This window comes from Amblyomma americanum, chromosome 5 (genome assembly GCF_052857255.1).
Source record: "Amblyomma americanum isolate KBUSLIRL-KWMA chromosome 5, ASM5285725v1, whole genome shotgun sequence".
Classification (NCBI taxonomy): Eukaryota; Metazoa; Arthropoda; class Arachnida; order Ixodida; family Ixodidae; genus Amblyomma; species Amblyomma americanum.
The window spans coordinates 73,898,251-73,918,753 of record NC_135501.1 but is presented as its reverse complement, the minus strand read 5'-3'; the positions used below and the strand labels follow the sequence as shown (position 1 = coordinate 73,918,753).

The window sequence follows — 20,503 nt, the reverse complement described above, 5'->3', positions numbered from 1 at the left end:
GGCTGCATTTTATCTTCGTTTTTTTTTCCACCTCTTCCACGCTGCTCTCCTTCAGTCCTTATCTCCCAAATTCCCCTCCCTACGCAGAGTAGCATGCCAGCGATATTGAAACGCCGGCTAAATTCTCTGTTTCTTCATTAAAAAGTCTCTCTCTCTCTCTCAGCGATTAAAGTCAGGGGTGCGGATTCTTGCAGGGCTCTTTTCTCTGATGCTGCTCTTCTTATAGTGCTTAGCCAGGTGCCCAGAAATGGCTATACTTTTAACGTTGTTTTGATGTTCCTGGAGACAGATATTGAAACACCTTCCCGTTTGACCGATATACCTCTTCTCGCATAGCACTGGGACAGGGTAAATAATTCCTGAATCATAGAGAACATATTGGTCAGTGTGTGTCACCCTACACCCTCGGGGTTCCAGCGGGTTATTCACGTTGGAACAGAGAGTGTAAAGTTTGTTGGAAGCCGTGAAGAAAGCATCCACGCCGGCGCACTGTGCGACTCCACGCCGGCGCTGTGCGACTGCGCGACGGTACGCCGGCGCTGTGCGCTGTGCTCCTAACAAGCTTTCCGTCCTGTGTTCCAAAGTGAATAACCCCCTGGAGACCCGAGGGTGTAGAGTGACACACTGACCAATATGTCCCCTGTGATTCAGGAATAATTTACTCTGTCCCAGTGCTATGTGAGAAGAGGTATATCGGTCAAACGGGAAGGTGTTTCAGTATCTGTCTCCAAGAACATCAAAACAACATTAAAAGTATAGCAATTTCTGGGCACCTGGCTAAGCACTGTAAGAAGAGCAGCATCAGAGAAAACAGCCCTGCAAGAATCCGCACCCCTGACTTTAATCGCTGCACCGCTATTGGCCGAGGACGAGATAGGTTGACGAGGGAAGTCGTTGAAGCGTCAAAATCTATTATGCCGGCGAAGAATGAGTGATCACTCTACCCCTCTCCTTGTAAAAAAAAAACTGAATTTTCTGGGTGACTTCACGAACACCTAAGGTTTCTTTTGAGCCACATGTAGCTGAATAAATCACTGATTCCTCGTTGGTACTGCCTTTGTCTTCTTTTATCCTCTACCGTCTAACAATATTTTAACATTTTAATTACCCTTTTTGGGCACGTTTTTAAAGCTTTTACCTGCTTCATTTTTTATGTATTCACCTGTATATTCTCCTCTGTGTCCTTCGTGGTTTTAATGCATTCTGCACTTTTTGGGTAATTATTCATTGTTCTTGATTTGTTATTGTTACCTGACCACCTTTTGGCGGCTGTTTACACCGTCTCTTTATCGCTTATTTTTCTTTTGCTCCTATTTTTAGCCATCTTGTGACGCAACCACACTTAGTGCCGGTTACCGCTGCAGCAGCCCTGTTACCCACCCTCTCATGTCCTTTATTTAAGCGTCTTTCCATCAGAATAAAATTTCAGTTGTTATTCAGGGCTCGTGTGTGTCGTTTCTTTGTGTGTGCGTGTTTCATCATGCTGTTTCTTTTTTTAAATGCATTACCAACTTCTGGACTAAAACAGCATGTCACTGCAGATGACAAATATTTCTAGCCTTTTCTGCTGTCATACATATCGTGACTCGGCTATGTAAAAGAAGAGGAGGTAAGCAATTCATTCTTCTCTGTGATAAGTGCTCCATTTGTCCCTCAGATATATGTGTATTCCAAAATACCTAACGTTTGGGGTCTAAAATGACCTAGTATAACGCATGATTGATGGGTTTTTCGAGCATGAACCATTTTCATCCAACCGCAATTTCACTGCTTGAATGCAAATGTTCATTGAATACAATATCTGATCTATTGAATTTACACTTCGCGTCCTGAACTGCTTACTTCATGAGTGGAACACTTCCAGAATGCACCCATTTACCCCAAATACACGCCTCCTCCTGCCTTACCAATACACAAAAAACTACTGTGGTCTATATTCAGAGACATTAAGTACCATTACGATTGATGCTCCTCGTTGCGATCAAACCAATGCATGTACTGATACTTCTGGTGTATTATATAACAGGATTCCTGAGAAACGTACATTAAAGGTAACTGAAATGTATTTGTAGCATGGCGGTTGTTTTTATCCATCAAGTGCTGCCTTTGTGAGTAGCGAAACTGGTCTGACAAGTTCAAGCTTTCTTTGTGTCAAACGCATTCTTCGTGAAGTTTTACTCATTCTACGTTGTAAGTAGTAAGGGCTGGACGAAGAAATGGCAGTCGCATTAAGATTCTCACTTTTAATTCGGGCTGTTCAGTTTACTGCCTTTTTATGAGCATTATTACGCAATTGCTACCAATACCAAGTACGCAGGTAGTGGCTAGACATTAGTATATCTGCTCTTCGACAAAGAAAAATTCACTAGACTATTACGACGCTAAATAAAGGGAAATCTCAGATCAGTTGGTAGTTTTTGTACAGACGCTGACTCGCAGATTGCAAGGGCTGGACAGGACAGAATTCAAGTCTTCGTGGCGCTCGCAGCTAGATAGCAGTGCCGCCTACTATGAGCCTCTGTTCGAGTCACGCGTTTCGAACTAGGGGCAACATAGGGGGCGGGTCACATTTCACCGTTATGGCCGTGCTATTGCCCTGAGCTCTGCGCTTCGTGCTTTCATCTCTATCAAGTTACCCTCCACAACCGCTTTCTTCCTCGTGCGCTATTTCGGTTAGGATATAGAAGCTCAAACTATTAATGTACCATTAATGGATATAGAAGCTTAAACCATTAACGCTGTATATTTCATTTCCTAGAACATGGCGCTGCTAGAATATGATGTGCTTTCTTCTGAAGAAATAAAAACTGCAACTTTAGGGCTTACAGGGCGCAGGAAATTCACTATATACTCAACGCCCGCCGATGAAGTGTTGCAATCACTACGACGCCGAATTTGATCCATCCTGGAAATTGCGCCGCATCATGCATTTTCTTTTGCTACTTAACTGCCAGAATTAGGGCCACACAGTAGGCGGCGATTATAATATTCTTTTCACAAAGCAACGAAGCAAATGAGAGTGTATTCGGAATTTTGTGCATAACGTGGTCTGGAAAGGTTAATGACCAATCACCGCTTATGTACTATTCATTGTTTCTTTCAAAAATATAGAATGCTTCATTTTTCCTCACAGTATAGCAGCATATCAACTAAAATGTCAATGGCGCTGCAACTCCTTCAGTTCCTACGCAGTTTGGCACAAAACCCGCACGAATACTTGGTTTAAACAGCGCAAAAGACGCGGACGCAGAAAGGACATACAAGACCCACACACCGCTCCGCGTCTTTGGTGCTGTTTAAACCAAGTATGAACCACCAACTAACCCGCACGTCTACCCTTGTAACACATGCATAATTTTGGAATTCATACAATTTCATAGAAAGGCAGCGCGTTGTTTTTATCATGCCTAGATACCTATTTCTGGTCGCCTTGTGTTTTTAAGGCCTTGCAGACTAAGCCCCTAGGTTGAAGTCCAATCACTGAACTAAGATACGGTGAATTCTTTATTGGAATGTGTTCGCAGATAACCTTGGCTCTGAAGACGCATGCTGGGAAAGGGGAACGTCGACTAATTTCCGTACAGTATTCAGCACATAATTTCTATTCCGCAGAGCTTAATACTCATTACATCACAACTTATTTAACAACATTCCCGACAACCTGTACTACTACTACAGGGAAGTCGGAATTAAAGTGCCTGAGCACGTGACGAAACGAATTCGTGAATGTTTTTCTATGTGTTTCCTGGCACTAAGGTGCGTTTTTCATGTCCGTCGTGCAGAAATTATGCAGGTCTATTATCCGTCATGCTACGATTTCACTGGCTTTTTAGAGGAAGCGTAGCCTATAATTATCGCCTAAAAGGCTCGTGCTGAGTGTATTCGCTTAGTTTGTTTCTACCAGATATTTGTAGAACTACTTTCGAAAAGTTCATTCCTGGGTGGTCAAAGACAGGAGTACACTGGCTTGGCAGCATGCGATACTAAAGAAGATGTGCGCCCGAATACAAGCTAGATGCTTTATTTGTGGTGTCGCATATATGGAGAATAACCAGGGTGTGCTGCGGATGGAGACAGCATTTGCTACTATAATCAAAGTAGGAAACTGTATGATCGCAAGAAATGAAAATTTAATAAAACTATGCACCCAAAAAGCTCGTTAGAGGGAAAATTGGGTTAAATAAAGTGTGTGTGATAGTCCATGGCATGGGCTGTTTTGATATCGACGTATTTAGTCCGCTGTGTATATACCGGATATTCTCGTACTTTTTCTCATTATATATACGCACCTTCACTGGAATTGGCCTAATTTTATCTAACATTTGTATTTTGTCATTGCAGATAAGACCATGTATCAGTGCAAGATAACGAAGGTCGTTACCCTGATGCCATTCATGGTTATTTGCTCTTCAGCGCTTCAGAGCGTGGTGCCTCCTGATCTTGAAGGCGATGACGCCAAGTCTGGTGGCTGGGAGCTGCTCGACAGACGCGACCAAGTATTGTTGATGTTGGCTACGGAAATAGAAACGAACATAACAGCAGGCAGGAAGTTCTACGAAATCCCCACAAGAGTGACAGAAGCGTACAAGCAGGTACGCTGCTAAAAACCGTCACCATGTTTTCTGTGGAAGGTTATCCCTCTGTGACAACCATAAAGAAGAAGCTACAGTATTATTTCTGTTTTGTAAGACTAATTTCATGAACATCATGTTGCCCTGACCCACACCTGTAAAACAGGCGGCATGAAGCGGGCGCCTCTAAGTTCTCTTTATTCGTTACATGCCCTAAAGAACTATGCTCAGGTAAATCAACCTAAGCCTAGAAAAAAAATCTGCTTCACGGCTGGTTTACAAAGGACTGAAAGCGAAGGCAGGATTATTCAGTGTTTTGAAATGCCATCAAAGGTTATGCGCATAAAATACGGTACGAAGAGAGAAGACATGACAGGACGAGCGCAAGCTAACATCTAGTTTATTCAGAAGCTGACATCTCTCTTTTAAGTATCAAGCCAACTAGGCCGACAACAACTTTGCTGAAAGATTGTTCAACATGGGAATATCTAAAGCATGCAAATTTATTAGAAGACATCAATTTTATATTAGAGGAAACAGGTTGGGCTCCATTGGCGACTCAGAAAACTGCATAAAACGAGCAATAAAATTTTTCTAGTCCACATTTTTGGTTTTCTCTGGGAACTTCTTTCAGCGAGATAACATAATGAGTGTCGTGAAGTGGTACATGTTGGTTACTCGCAAACAATTTAGGGCTGTTGGAAGAATAATGCCGAAGAATTCAAGTAAAACGTGTTCAAAGACAGTGAATTAATCGCCAACGTTTGCGCGATTGCTCGTTATGGGATACATTCAGTGGTAGTTATGCTGGGTGTCCACTCTTTGTAAGTTTTTGATTCTTTGCATGATATTTTCAAGGAGAGCGAGCGCGCCAGGGTTGTGAAAAAAGCATTTATTTTAGGAAACTCAAGGAGCAATAACTGGCTCACTCTCAACAAAAGCCTCTACGGTACAGAGAAGAGAGCTTTAAATAAGAGATAAACACGGCGTCGTAGTGGACGGCTCTTGACGGATTACAACTAAGACTTGGTTCTCTTGCGGGCTGTGTTATAGAGCAATCTTCAGGTGTGGTTCTCTTTGGTCTGCATCGAAAGGTGACCGCCGAAACTGGGAGTATATTTATCCTTGGCACGCCTTGCTATACGCCGCTTCATAACTAACTTGCCGCCCTACCAAAGGCAGACACCTCCTTACTGAATCAGGAGAGCGCGTTAAACGTGTTCCTCCGCGCCTAGTAAGTCGTCTTCGTGTCATCTGCTCACGGCGTATACATATATGGCTAATAATTATTATAAATGAACGCTGCCTACGTGCCATAACTGTATTCACGCTTATGTACGCTAAACGAATTCAATTTCCGGGACGTTACACCGTATGTAATTTTCCCTCCTATAGTTTAGTGCATCCAAATGGAGATGCAACGATAAGCTCAGCCTATTGGCGCCACCTGGTTGTTGGAACGGGAAGCGTTTTGAAGCCGTCGAGTCATCACTCTAATTAAAAAAGTGAGCTAAATGCTGATACATGAGATGAAGAGAAAGCCAGGCTCCGCATTTGTAGCCAGTCAACGTTCTGAAAACGGCAGTAACAGCGACGATCTCAGTCTGAGGTGAGGGGTCTTGCGTCGATGGTCACCGCCATTATAGAAACGATGTTTTGGAGTTATCAAGAGTTGCGCATGCTAAACTCGGGATGCAGCGTAAGTAACGGTAGCGTAGTTTAGGACACGATATGACACAGAGGCTAGCGCATGCGCACTTTAAACCACGCCATCTCATATGCCCGTATGCACTACATAAGCACTACATTCCGCTGCGTCCTAACATGCCTGTGCACTATTCGAAACTTGCACTCATTGTCCACTCAATGCAAGGAGCTACTAGTATGAAATATAGGTATGCGCGCTGGGGATTTGAAGGGGAGGTGATGACCGTGGCCCTTTGAAACGGACACACAAGATGTACCATGAACAGACAGCACACTGTGTGAACGTCATACATATGTTACAGGCAGCTGGTCAGATCGAAGCGGTGTACTAGGTTGCATCCAACTTGTAGGCTTCCATCGCTGATGAGTCGGCTCTCGCCTTACCACCGGGTAGCCGTCCCGGATAGGTCAACTGGTAGAGTCGGTGGAGTGACTTCGCCGCACAGGCGGTCGTCTCGGGCTCGAAACCAGCAACTAGACGAATGTTACTTAAATTATGAAGTTTCAGTGAAGCCTGCATAGCTTTTCATAGTTGCCCCGAGGCAGCGGTGAAATGGATGGTAATCGCTAAATAGCCCCTTATAACAAACGCACTGCACTTTGCGTAATTCCCGTTTATATTGTACCAACACCGCTTCTATTTGGAATTGATTAGTTCTCTTGCTCATCCGTCTGACAACCGTCCCGGTTAGACGAGTTCGTAAAGCGGCGCTACGAGTTTGTAGCGACCACCACCTCGACAGGTGGTGGTCACTAGTCTGAACCGCTGATAAGGGAAAATTTTCGTCAACTGCGAAGTATCGCTGAAAGCTTTATAGATTCTTTTGTAGCAGCAATGCTGTGCTCGGTAGGGCTAGGCTTCGAGAAGACAGTCGAAAGGTTAAATGATGACGTAAATGCACAGATAGGTAGAAAAGAAACGCAATACACTCAACCAGTTAGTGACTTCAGTGCTAATGTATGCAAGAACCAAGTATACTAGCAGGCAGTGGAGGACTACGGCATGAGTTCTAGCTTTAGCAAGGGGGGTAGGATTACAGTTCGCCGATATTTTACAGAAGATGAACTGGTAGGTTACTCGCAATAGCCCTAACGGCGAGATTTAAATGGACTAGACTGTACACTCTGCGCACATGCCTGCATTACTCTGAATGTGGAAGTGTTCGGAAGAAGTAAGTTGTATTGAAATAGCATGGTCAGGTCAATATTTAGCTTATATTTGAAAACCAAACTGAGGGAAACTTAGAAGGAAGATGCACATAAATGAGCTCGCAGTAAGAGAAAAATCAGATGAATTCGGAATTTTCCTGAACAAGAGGAATTCTGCTTGAACGGGGCTAGTTGACCTTAGTGTTTGGGGAATAAAATGCTAACCACAAAAAGTGTTATCAGTGATTCGCAATAATGGTTGGCGGTAGTGCAGGTAGACATGCTACTGGCAAGCTCTCTCTAGAAATGAGAGATCAAATTAGGAAACGACAAAGCGTTAAGCTGTCGAACAACAGGAAAACAAAGCTGGGAGAACTCTCGGAGGTTATCAGTAAGCGCAAGGTAGCTAACATTGCGAGTAATATTGTGGAAAAGATTGAGCAGACTCTACAGAAGGAAGGTAGCCTAAAAGATTCCAAAATGTAGTTCACATTTTTAAAACACTGATGCCTACTTTAAATCACAACGAGTGCGATGCCATTGCTAACAGAGAATAGTTTTAGTCACAGAAATATTCTATAGAGATCTCAACCGTAGCTGAAATAATGGCCGTGCTAATGGCAGGGCCAGTTGCCGGGAAAAATTGGACACCGATTAGATAAAAGGCTAGATATAAAACAAGGCATAACTGCAATGCAGAGAGGGACAAGTTGACTAATTAGGATCACGTGACAACAGTGGTCCCGAAAGAGGATGATGATGTCGTGGAGTAGCATTTATATGCATTTTTCAGGACCTCGAGTTAACCAGAATAATAAAAGAACAATGACATTTCTTTTAATTTCTAAAAACTGAACGTCAGGCATGAAAAGTTACGGTAACAAAAGCTTTTGGCCCGATATTTAACTGGTATTTACTTAACTAATCGCTAAACGTCAACAGAAGGGCCAGGCTAGTATTCAGAAAGCCTACGTGACAGTAGACTATATATAAATCATCAATCGCATTGTTTAGATGTCAGAATAATAAAAAAATGACGTCTATATAGACAGTGCATGAGGAATTTCTTAGCAGTTTCTGATCTTTCAATGATTTTGCATCACTCAGCAGATGTGAAGCTGAATTGCAAAGTATGATCAAGGGTAATGACAGAATTCCTTAGCAATCTTCGATTTTCTAACAACTTTTGCCTTACAATGTAAATCAAGGACTGATTGGCAAACCATGATCGAGGGCTTTAACAGGTAAAGCAGATCGATGCGCGTAAATATAGATATGATCAAACCTAGAGTAAAACTCAAAAGTCTCTGAAAGGAAAACATATTACTTGAGCACCGAGGGATTGGAAGCGCTACGAAAGCATATCTAGTTACGGCTGTAGTAATCGAGTTAATTACCTCGAGTGTTTAACAACTAGGATAACAAGACAGGGGTGGTGCGCATTTCTGCCCTCGCCGTTAGAAGACGTTCCACGTCACACTCGCGGTAATACAGGACGTTCTACGTAAGCCGCTATGGACGAGGGTGGCGCTGGTAAACACTCTCAAGGTTCGCTTACACCCAATAAACATGAATACCCACAAGAGCAGCAGATTGGACAGCCGTCGCCGTAGCTCAGTTGGTAGAGCAGAGGACGCGATATTAGGAGGAAGTGGGTTCAGATCCCACCGGCGTCATGGTTGTTTTTTCTGCAGCTCTATAAGTAACTTTCTTTAAGCGATAGATGAATTGAAGTATTATTATTCCATTGATCAGCACTACACATTAAAAAAAATTACATTCTCCTATGCACCTTGGATTCGGTGACTGTTGGCTCCCTTCACAAGTTTATCAAATGAGCCCCTGATTTCCTTAACTATATATATATATATATATATATATATATATATATATATATATATATATATATATATATATATATATATATATATATATATATATATATATATATATATATATATATATAGTGAAAAGGTCCCAACTGGTTCGATTATCTGGGTTTATTCACCAACGGTTTCAGACGGTGGACCGTCCTTCATCAGGGTTAAGTCGACGGAATACACAGATGTGCGCATTTACGGTCCTAAATGCAGAGGGAGAGGAGGCACTTTCTCTCTCTCTCTCTGTGTCGGCGTCCACTAAGGGGAAAGGAGAATGGATGTGAAACAAGTTAAAAAAAGCTAGTTAAGATAGAGGTGACAGACATGCAGCAGAGCTGAGAGGGTTGGATTTTCGCCGAGAAGACTTAAGCAAGAAAGGTTTCCTTCTGCGGAAGCGAGAAGTTCGAGCACAAGGGGAAACTAACGAAAACACGGAAAACAAGAAAAGAACAAAAAGGAAAACACCAGAATACACTGAAACAAAGCACAAAGGCCGCATCATTTCGCCTTGTTCAAGAGGCACCAGTGGCCGTTACGAGGGCAGCGTGTCGCCTCAGCGGCGGAAAAGCGGTCGTCCAGACGCCGTGTGGAAACCCGATCCCGCAACTAGCCGCTGCAGACAGCAACCACCGGCCGTTCGTCAGAGGGCGCCTGCGCCGCGCGTCCCACCGCTGACAATTCCGAGAAGGGAGCTAGGAGGACAAGGAGGAAAAAGGGAAACCGGCATGGAGTAAAGAAGAGGAGGGGGGGGGGGGGGGGCGCATGGTGAGCAGGATAAAAGGAAAACAAATGGAAAATAACAGACGGGAGCTTCTTTCGCAATTGGAAAGGTTTTTGAGAAAGGCAAAATTGCCCAAGTTCTCATTAATGCGTTGGGTTAATGTCCGGCATTTAAGTATGAAATACGATTCCCTTTGTTCTCTTTGGCGGCCGGTTTGAAAACCCGACTGTAGGAGGATGACCCGGATGCTTTCAGATATGAGTGCTGCGGCAGACATAGGTGCTTAGAAAATGGTAGGTTTGGCAGTGTGCGAACGTGGGCCTTGTGGTTGTTGAATCGCAACCTGAACGGAGTTTCTGTCTGGCCGATGTGCTGCATGCCGCACACGCTGCAGTGAAGCGCGTAGACCACATTTGCACTGTTGCAATTTAGAAATTCTTTGATTGTGAAAGTAAACATTTCGGACATTAACCCAACGCATAAATGAGAACTTGGGCAATTTTGCCTTCCTCAAAAACCATTCCAGTTGAGAAAGAAGCTCCCGTATGTTATTTTCCATTTGTTTTCCTTTTATCCTGCACACCATGCGCCCCCCCCCCTCCCCCCCCCCCCCCTCCATGCCGTTTCCCCTTTTCCTCCTTGTCCTCCTAGCCCCCTTCTCGGAATCCGCCTTTTTCACGACGCGACTGCGCATGCGCCCATCCCCTGGCGGCGGTGTCGCGAAACATATTGGAAGGGTCGCGCGCCACACGAGACCGGCCGTGGAAGTGTAAACAAACCGGCTTCCGACGCGGGGTGCGTTGCTGCAGCCGTCGGGCGTTCAGTGCGACGCATTTGGCAATGCCTACGACATGTGTTGCATACGGCTGCATTGTCCAATATGTAAAGGGAAGCAAACTCGGATTTTTTCGCTTTCCGAACGCTTCCCGGGACCACCTTCAACGCGAAGCGTGGATAAAGGCCGTTCGCCGGCTCGACGATCGTGGCCGCCATTGGGCACCGTCAAGACTGTGCGGGAATCACTTTGTGACAGGTGCGGACGAGGTACTGTGGTTAAATGCGTGTGCAGTCTATCATGAAATGTTTTTTTCATGGGCAGGAAGGCCTCGAATGTCACCGCGGCACCCAGACTTCATTCCGATGCTTTTTGCTTTCTCAAGCAAGAAGGCCAAATGGGCAAGTGCTGTGAGTCGCTTTCAACGCGCGCTGGAGCGGACAACGAAAAAGAAGCTACGAGAGCATTCACGCATGGTGCTACAATTTTCTCGTAATCTCCTAAGGAAATTTCCTTGTTTATGCCACTACATCTTCGCCAATACCCCCATGTGGGTATGTGCCATGTATTAAGAGGCAGAAGAAGCAGAAGGTGCGTTATGCGTGTGTTCGCATCATATCCATGATGAAAAGTTCTGCGTGGTTTCGTCGGAATGGCTCAATGTGCGCTTCTCGCGCACGTCTTTATGGACGCGCATGCTTGGTTTAACCTATGCAGCGGTGTGCTGCGGGAAAATAAAGTAAAATGCTAGCAGAGCTGCCATGTTGCGAGTACGCTTGTGCTTTTATCGCTCGTGTAGCTATTCGGAAGCGCTTGACCACAACGATTTCTTGTGAAAACTTGGTTTGGTTTGGTTTAGTGGGGTTTAACGTCCCAAAGCGACTCAGGCTATGAGGGACGCCGTGGTGAAGGGCTCCGGAAATTTCGACCACCTGGGGTTCTTTAACGTGCACTCACATCGCACAGTACACGGGCCTCTAGAATTTTGCCCCCATCGAAATTCTGCCGCCGCGGCCGGGATCGAACCCGCGTCTTTCGGGCCAGCAGCCGAGCGCCATAACCACTCAGCCACCGCGGCGGGATTGTGAAAACTGTTGTCCCCAGTCGTTTTCTGTGCTACGGCGTGCACGATGTAGTATCCACCTTTCGTGGATGGCAGGCATATACAGCGGAAAATGCCATTCTCACTGATCGGGGATATCTCGTTGAACATTATGTTCCGAATGTAGCCTTCATCTTTGAAGCGGCGGCCCTTGCTTGGCTGGCGATCGCATCGCATGCCGCATGATCGGAGATACTGAAGAATTTGCTCTTCGGTGGGCTCAGCAGCCTGCCTCGGACTTCGCACACAGCCACCAGTCAATCCTAGAAATCCTCCAGACATCAGGTGCTGCCCAGGACACGCCATCGTTGACAGATTCCTACAAAACGTGCTAGCAGCGGCACTCACTCCGGCCGGGTTGGGCGCACAGTACCCTTCCAATGAGCTTCCAGCGCTGTACGCGAGGTGGCAGCACAGGAACATGAAAAAGGCGGATTGTCAGCGGTGGGACGCGCGGCGCAGGCGCCCTCTGACGAAAGGCCGGTGGTTGCTGTCTGCGGCGGCTAGTTGCGGGATCGGGTTTTCACACGGCGTCTGGACGACCGCTTTTCCGCCGCTGAGGCGACACGCTGCCCTCGTAATGGCCACTGGTGCCTCTTGAACAAGGCGAAATGATGCGGTCTTGACAGCTGACAGTAAATTACATTACAAGAGTTCTTAACACCTGCACCGCTGGGGAGCGGGTCATGCTATGTGCGCCTTTGTGCTTTGTTTCAGTGTATTCTGGTGTTTTCCTTTTTGTTATTTTCTTTTTTTTCCGTGTTCTCGTTATTTTCCCCTTGTGCTCGAACTTCTCGCTTCCGCAGAGGGAAACCTTTCTTGCTTAAGTCTTCTCGGCGAAAATCCAACCCTCTCAGCTCTGCTGCATGTCTGTCACCTCTATATCTTAACTAGCTTTTTTTAACTTGTTTCACATCCATTCTCCTTTCCCCTTAGTGGACGCCGACACAGAGAGAGAGAGAGAAAGTGCCTCCTCTCCCTCTGCATTTAGGACCGTAAATGCGCACATCTGTGTATTCCGTCGACTTAACCCTAATGAAGGACGGTCCACCGTCTGAAACCGTTGGTGAATAAACCCAGATAATCGAACCAGTTGGGACCTTTTTACTATATATATATATATATATATATATATATATATATATATATATATATATATATATATATATATATATATATATATATATATATATATATATATCAGCAGACAAGTTAAAGGAAATGAGGGGCCCGTTTGACAAATTTATGAAGGGAGCCAACAGTCACCGAAACCAAGGTGCATAGGGGAACGTTAATTTTTTTTTAATGTGTTATGCTTATCAGTGGGATATTATAGTACTTAGATTAATAAAACGCTTAAAGAAAATTACTTATAAAGCAGCAGAAAAAACAACCATGCCGCCGGTGGGATCCGAACCCACGACCTCCGAATATCGCGTCCGGTGCTCTTACCAACTGAGCTACGGCGACGGCTGTCCAATCTGCTGCTCTCGTGGGTATTTATGTTTAACATTAAAAACATTAACACATTAACACATTAAAAAAAAATTACGTTCCAATATGCACCTTGGTTTCGGTGACTGTTGGCTCCCTTCATAAATTTGTCAAACGGGCCTTTCATTTCCTTTAACTTGTCTGCTGATAGCTTAACGAGGGTCTCGGTTCTGGCAGTCTTAATGCCAAAGGTAGCATAAGAGGGCTCTCGCACAGTTTCCGCCCTCGCCGTTAGATGACGTTCTACGTCACGCTCGCGGTATTACAGGACGTGCTACGTCCGCCGCTATGGTCGAAGGTGGCGCTGGTGAACACTCTCAAGGCTCGCTTACACCCAGTAAACATAAATACCAACGAAAGCAGCAGATTGGACAGCCGTCGCCGTAGCTCAGTTGGTAAGAGCACCGGACGCGATATTCGGAGGTCGTGGGTTCGGATCCCACCGGCGGCATGGTTGTTTTTTCTCCTGCTTTATAAGTAATTTTCTTTAAGCGTTTTATTAATCTAAGTACTATAATATCCCACTGATAAGCATAACACATTAAAAAAAAAATTAACGTTCCCCTATGCACCTTGGTTTCGGTGACTGTTGGCTCCCTTCATATATATATATATATATATTAGTACGCTACAATTTGAACACAGTTAAACATAAGCTATATATTCTAAGGTCATGTGTGCAATGTAATGTGGAATGTGTATTTTCCTGTCGTTAATTGCATTCTTGTTCAATATAGGGATTTGCGCTTTCAGTGGAAGTATCACATAACAAGGTGGCTGTACTGTAAAAGTTGGAGAATATGCATGTTTGGAAGAAACCAGCGCGAAAGAAGAACTGGACGGAAGCGAGGAACGCGAGCGCTTGTTCGTATTCCCTCGCTTTCGTCCAGTTTGTTATTCTTCTCCTTTCGCGCTGGTTTTCTATAACATAGAATAAGAATTGGGAATGCAATGCAATGTTCACTGGGAAAAAATAAGCATACCGTACAGTCCATATCGCACAGAAGGAAAAAGTTCACCTTTCATCTATGTCTGGGCGCTTGACAGCAAAAGGGAAACGAAAGTACAGTGTTTCTAATTCCAGCTTGATGTACAATCTGTGAGCTAATTTTTCTAACATCACATTGCTATAGTAAACGTTGCACTAACTATGTATTGAAGTAAGGTACAATTTTTGAAGGTGAACGCAAAAGCAAGTCCCTTTTCTGGTGCAACAAATTTTGAACACCGAGATCCTGCAATAATTTTAACACTTTGTTCCGCTTTTTTTGGTAATCCCAGGCGTCATTTTTTATATAAAGCTCATAATCTTTCCCGAAACAATAGCCTAGGTTAAATTCGCAATACTAGTGTATTTTTTTGAACTCGACTTTGAGCGTCGAAGCACATTCCTCCTCTATGTTTTACTCCTAGACTGGAAATCAGACCAAGTACCATCTCATCTACGTGGTTATGGAGTCAAACTGCCCAATGGAGAAACCTTACAACGATAAAGTGTGCCGGCCGAACCTCCGATACGTAAGGCTTCTGGTTCCCAACTGCGTGAACTTAATGAGCTAAAAGCTTTTGTTAGCGAGTTATCTATTCTTTGATCAGCACATGCGAGCGTATCACGTCGAAATAAAATACGACGCACGCCTAATAAAGATATTATTCACCTCAAGCTCTGAACCAGTTAGGTCCTAGTGATCTGTAACCTTTCAAAAACTGTAAAGAAAGGTGACCTTTCAAACTTACTTTAGTTTTATGCTACTATCCTTTGTCTTTCATTTATTTATCCCCTCACCCCTCCCCCGCATGTAGGGTAGCAAACCGATTATTCTTCTGGCCTAACTCCCTGACTTTCCTCCTCCTCCTCTTTCTCTTCCTCCTCCTCAAGAACTGGCCCATTATATGTGAGGAAATAGAGTAGCAGCATATCGAGTAACGCCTTTAGAAATGCTGAAGAGATACAATATCTTGGATAGAATGAAATTAGCGGAAAGATACGAGTTGGTACCCAAAAGAAACCGTACTAGTTTTTTGGTTGGCATAGCTTTTGTAGTACCGCGTTTCGTCGCTACGAGCTCATAGAACGAAACTTCCAGAGTCAGTAAGCCGAATGGCGTCGCTGAAGAATGTCGGCACTAGTTTCGGCAGTGTATACAGTGCACACAGTTTTGTGTAAGTCGCTTTTGCAGTGGCTAATTTCACGAACAGCCTGCGGCTGTGAAATTCTGCTTTTTGCTGATAAAAAGTTAACAGGAAGTCTTGAAATGTTAAAAACGGCGTGCAAGGACGATGCTATAGGGAAAACTCAAGTGTTCCTGAATATAATCTTTAATCAAAGCAACAAGCAAGCAAGTGGAAATCTTCAAATTGCCTCGCCCAACAAGAGCTCGTCAGGTGAAATCGAACCTCAAGACAAAGTTGATTTGTTTTTATATGTGAGGGGAGCCGTCCAATCAGAGTTCATTAAACAGGGACAGACAGGTAACCAGGCATTCTACTTTAAAGTTTTGAAAAGATTGCGCAACAGTGTGCGGTGCAAGCTGCCTGATCTGGTAGACGGGTTACTGAATTTTCGATTAGGACGACCCCTGCTCACAGAGCCCTGCCTGTACGACAGTTCTTAAACCAACATGGTATGACCGCTGCTCCTCACGCGCCATACTCACGCGGCCTTGCCCCGTGCAAATAGTTAGTTGTTTCCTAGTATGAAAATACACATGAAAGGAAACCATTTTTGTGATGTTGATGTCGTGAAGAAAAAACGAAGGAGACGCTTTCAAGGGTGCCAAAAGATGAATTCAACCAGTATTTCTGAAAGTGGAATGAAAGATTAAACTGTACTAGTGCAAGTGAAGGTTTGGTTTATGGGGGTTTCACGTTAAAAAGCGACTGAGGCTATGACGGACCCCGAAGTGAAGGTCTCCGGAAACTTCGACCAACTGGGGTTCCTTAACGTGCACTGACACCGCACATTACACGAGCCTCTAGAATTTCGCCTTCGATGGGGATTGAAGGTATGTGCTTATAATGTGAGTAAATCTGTTCAAAGAAAACGAAGTTTTGTTTTTGTTACCCTCTCGCATGTGTATAAAATAATCCCGAAAATGCAGATGTTGAGCACGACAGTCTGAGAGAGAGGATGGAAACCTTATAGAAGATAACCTTATGCCCGCATGGCTACAACAGACAGACAGACAGACAGACAGACAGACAGACAGACAGACAGACAGACAGACAGACAGACAGACAGACAGACAGACAGACAGACAGACAGACAGACAGACAGACAGACAGACAGACAGACAGACAGACAGACAGACGGACGGACGGATGTAAGGACGGACGGACGGACGGAGACAGACAGACAGACAGACAGACAGACAGACAGACAGACAGACAGACAGACAGACAGACAGACAGACAGACAGACAGACAGACAGACAGGAAGACGGACGGATGGAAGGACGGACGGGGAGACGGACATGTTAATGAAACGAAGGCAAAAAGGTCGACCTGAGAAATTTACATCTGGCCTGCTAGTTTGCACTGGAGAATGAGAGGAGGAGAAGAAAGAGCGTCCTGATGGGTGGCGATGTGGTGAGCAAAGGGACGGGGTCTATGCACGCTCATTTATGGCATCACAACCGCGAGTCGAGCCCCATGTAACTCAAAAATAATGAATACACCCACATCCATTGGCGACATCAGATACGACACCTGTTAGTTCGCGCGTTCCATTATAACCTGTCTGTCTCTGTGACAACAAATTTCTTTCGTAATACTGCTAGCCTCCTTGTAGCAACCATTATCTTAGATCTAATGAAGAAGCCAGGACAACGAAAAATGAGAAGAATTTCACTGGGATATCAACAATTTTTTGCAACGTCCCAAAACAACTTAGGCTTTTAGGGAAGTCATAGTGAAGGGCTCCGGAAATTTCGACCACGCGGGATTCTTTAATGTGCACTGACATCGCACAGTACACGGGCCTCTAGAATTTAGCCTACATCGAAATTCAACCGCCACGGCCGTGATCGAACCAAGTTCTTTCGGGTCAGCAGCCGAACATCATAACCAGTGAGCCGCAGTAGCGGCTGGTTATCGACAATTGAATTGCTTACATAAACGTCTTATGACTGTTTGCGCTATGAAGTACATTTCCTTGCATTGACATGAGTATGGTTGTGCATTAATACTCATTATAGAAAAATAATACTACAAAGTTATACTACTCAAGTTATTACTACTAAAATAATTCCACTACAAAAAGTTCCTACAAATTTTATTCATCCGTTGTCTTTTGGCAGAGAAGGAGAAGAATTTGCAGCGCAACTATTTTGGAAACACCGCCAAAGAATCAGCACGAGGTGTCGCAGTATGAGTGCGACGCTCTGTGGATTGACTAAATAAGCTAATAAAAGAATCTTCGTGGAAATGGAAGATAATTTTTGCTGTCGAAGCGCTGTCTAAAGGGAAAGAAATTGTGGCGGTGACGTTTTCTGCCGTTTAACCAGCCTTTCCTGCTTCTGGTCGGTAGGGTGAATGAGCCCCCTACCACGATGGATTTTTCCAGGTAAAATTTTGAAAAAAAAGTAGCTGCCGCAGTTTTTTTTTATTTAGAATGGTCTAAACCAAAAGCGTGATGTTGTTTTAGAACTGCGCTTGCTGGAGAGCACCGGCGGATGTTTCACTCTTTTGATGGTCTGTATTTATGGAGTACGAAAACCGATCTCTGCCTAGTAAACGCCTTTTTCTTTTAAGATGCTCTCATAAGCTATACTCTGTGGGGGTTCTTACTAAGCCGTCGAGCCTCCTTTGAGGTCTAGGCCTTGAACTCCGAGCTCCCGGTATCGCACACCACGTGCGGCCGTTCTCAAGACGGCGCAGCGGAAATGTGAAATAAACACAACACGGAACAGGACGCTTTGCCCGGGGCCAAACGGTTATTGGGTTCTCCCAAGTCGCTGGCTGCTTGAATCTTGATCTGCGACCCTTGCCGTCTGGCTTGGTCGTGCGGCTGACGGGGCAAGATGGCGACAACAAAGAGGGAAGAAGGGAGGTATTTACCTGACGTCCTCTCGCTGTCGCGGCACGCTGAAGTCTCTCCCAGGCCATGGCCGGTGCCCGCCGATCTCGGCGCACTTGCCCGTTGTCACATTCGGCCATTCAGCGACCTCTCCAGCGGCCCCTGGCGGTGCGCGCTTGCGACCGGTTTTTGAGGAAAGAGGCGGCGCACAATCGTTTGCGGGTAAGTAGGCTGCAAACGCTGATTCGTGAAAAAAAAGTGACGTCACGTCTGTAACGTCATAGTCACGTGACTTTTAATGACGCCTTGTCCGGTTGGGGAGAGACTCATTTTCTCTAGATTTTTCTCGGAATTCCTCACGCTTTTGACAACGCGCGCGGGATAAAAAAAAGCACATCTTTAACTCCACCCCACCTAGTTCGACCACTTTGGCGAGCGGGGTGCAATTGAATAACCCTTGACTAAATGCTCCCGCCATTCACGTTCCCCCCCCCCCCCCCGCGACACTTTCCCGAACTGGGATGTTTTGTCGTCTTTTTTATTTTTGTTTTGTGTGTTTGTGTTTGCATGCACAGTGCACCGCATTGACTATTCCTGCCGAAGATGCTCCAGGGAAGTCTCCTGCCCTGCATGCGCTTTATTCTGTTTATTTGTTTACTCGTTTTGGCCAGCGGCACGCGAGTACACGGATCTCCGCGAATTCGCCACCGTCTGTTTCTGTACTCGCCGCCGCTCTGCCTTGAGGGGTGCCAATTCTCTTCTTCTTCTTCTTCTCCTCAAGCCAATTCTCCCCTCTCGCTCCTCGTTTTCCTTCTTTTTTCATTCTCTTTTTCTTCTGCCCGCTCCCAGCGGCTTCTAGGTGGACAGGGTGCGACCGCGCGTTTTCCTTTTTCTATTTATTTTCCTAGTGTCAACAAAATTCTGAAGAAACAGTTCAACATTATCGAACATAACGATCGACTGTCAAAAATTTTTCCAACAGTTCCACGGGTTACCTACAGACAGCCAAAAAACACAGAATTATGTAGTTCACTCTACTCTCAATAATGGAAAGCCTGTGGTTTGCCTACCGTGCAGGAAGAATTGCGGTCAAGTTTGCCAGCACATGCGGACAACACTAGCTCAAAGCACACACTCTAACTTCAATCACTCCATCCGTGAAAACTCGAATTGTGACTGTAGTAACTTAGTATGCATGCTCGAGTGTGGCGATTGTCGGATGGAATACATTGGCCAAGCCGAGAATTTCTTCTGAATTAGATTCAACGACCACCGCGCGCACACCAGATCTCTTTCTCTCCTCCCCCTGTCGAAACACCTTTCCCAGGAAGGTCACGAGTTTCACAAACTAAATGTTACGCTGCTACAGAGCGGCTTAAAAAATACCCGTGAGCGTGAGCAACGAGAATCATACTTTGTGCATAAGTTTAATACTGTGCAGGCCTTTATGAATGAGAACCCTGGTACTCTCTCCACACTTCAGAGGTCAGAGTCCTAGCCCTACTGAAATTCACAGCACCCCGACTGCATCGCCTGAGGTCATGCTAATTTGCGTGCTTGCTTCCACATGCCGCAATCTCCTCCCCTTGCCATTATTTCTTGCTCATGACCAGAGAAAACAGTTGTAACATCAAACAAATTGCCTATTCTCCCCACAACTTTTAATAATATTATACATTTTATTTTTCTTTCTTTATTTTTTTCCTGCTCTGCAGATATTAGAGCGTGATGTTCCATATAGGGCGGTAACCCATTGCAATAACGCACACTTGGGCGATTTAGCGCCTTCGTTTCCCATTTTCTCTCTGGTACTCTCCTCTCTCTGTCAGTTTCTAGGAAGGAGCCTTCTTTTTGTCTCCGCGACGGAAGGCGCGGCGGAGGCGCCTTGGACGCATCTTCGCCTTTCGTAACTTCACTTAATTGAGGTATCCTTCGCTTTAAAATTGCGCTCGTGGCGGGAGGCGTTCCGGAACGACGCTGACCTCCGACGCCGCGCGAATGCAGAAGCAAGGGATAAAGTAGGGAGTGAAAGAAGACAGTAAGAGGAGGTGCCGTAGTGGAGCGCTCTGCGATAATTTCGGAGTGAA

At 45.1% G+C, this 20,503-nt stretch overlaps 1 protein-coding gene across 1 annotated transcript in view; it reads left to right on the top strand.

Annotated features, from left to right (window-relative positions):
• Positions 1–17,796, top strand: part of LOC144133966 (uncharacterized) — a 45,204-nt gene extending 27,408 nt beyond the window's left edge. Inside the window, exons 3-5 of the mRNA XM_077667007.1 lie at positions 4,342–4,592; positions 14,813–14,917; positions 17,698–17,796. Of these exons, the coding sequence (XP_077523133.1) occupies positions 4,350–4,592; positions 14,813–14,917; positions 17,698–17,796 (447 nt within the window). The 5' untranslated portion in view covers positions 4,342–4,349. The remainder of the gene's footprint in view (positions 1–4,341; positions 4,593–14,812; positions 14,918–17,697) is intronic.
• The last annotated feature ends 2,707 nt before the right edge of the window (positions 17,797–20,503 follow it).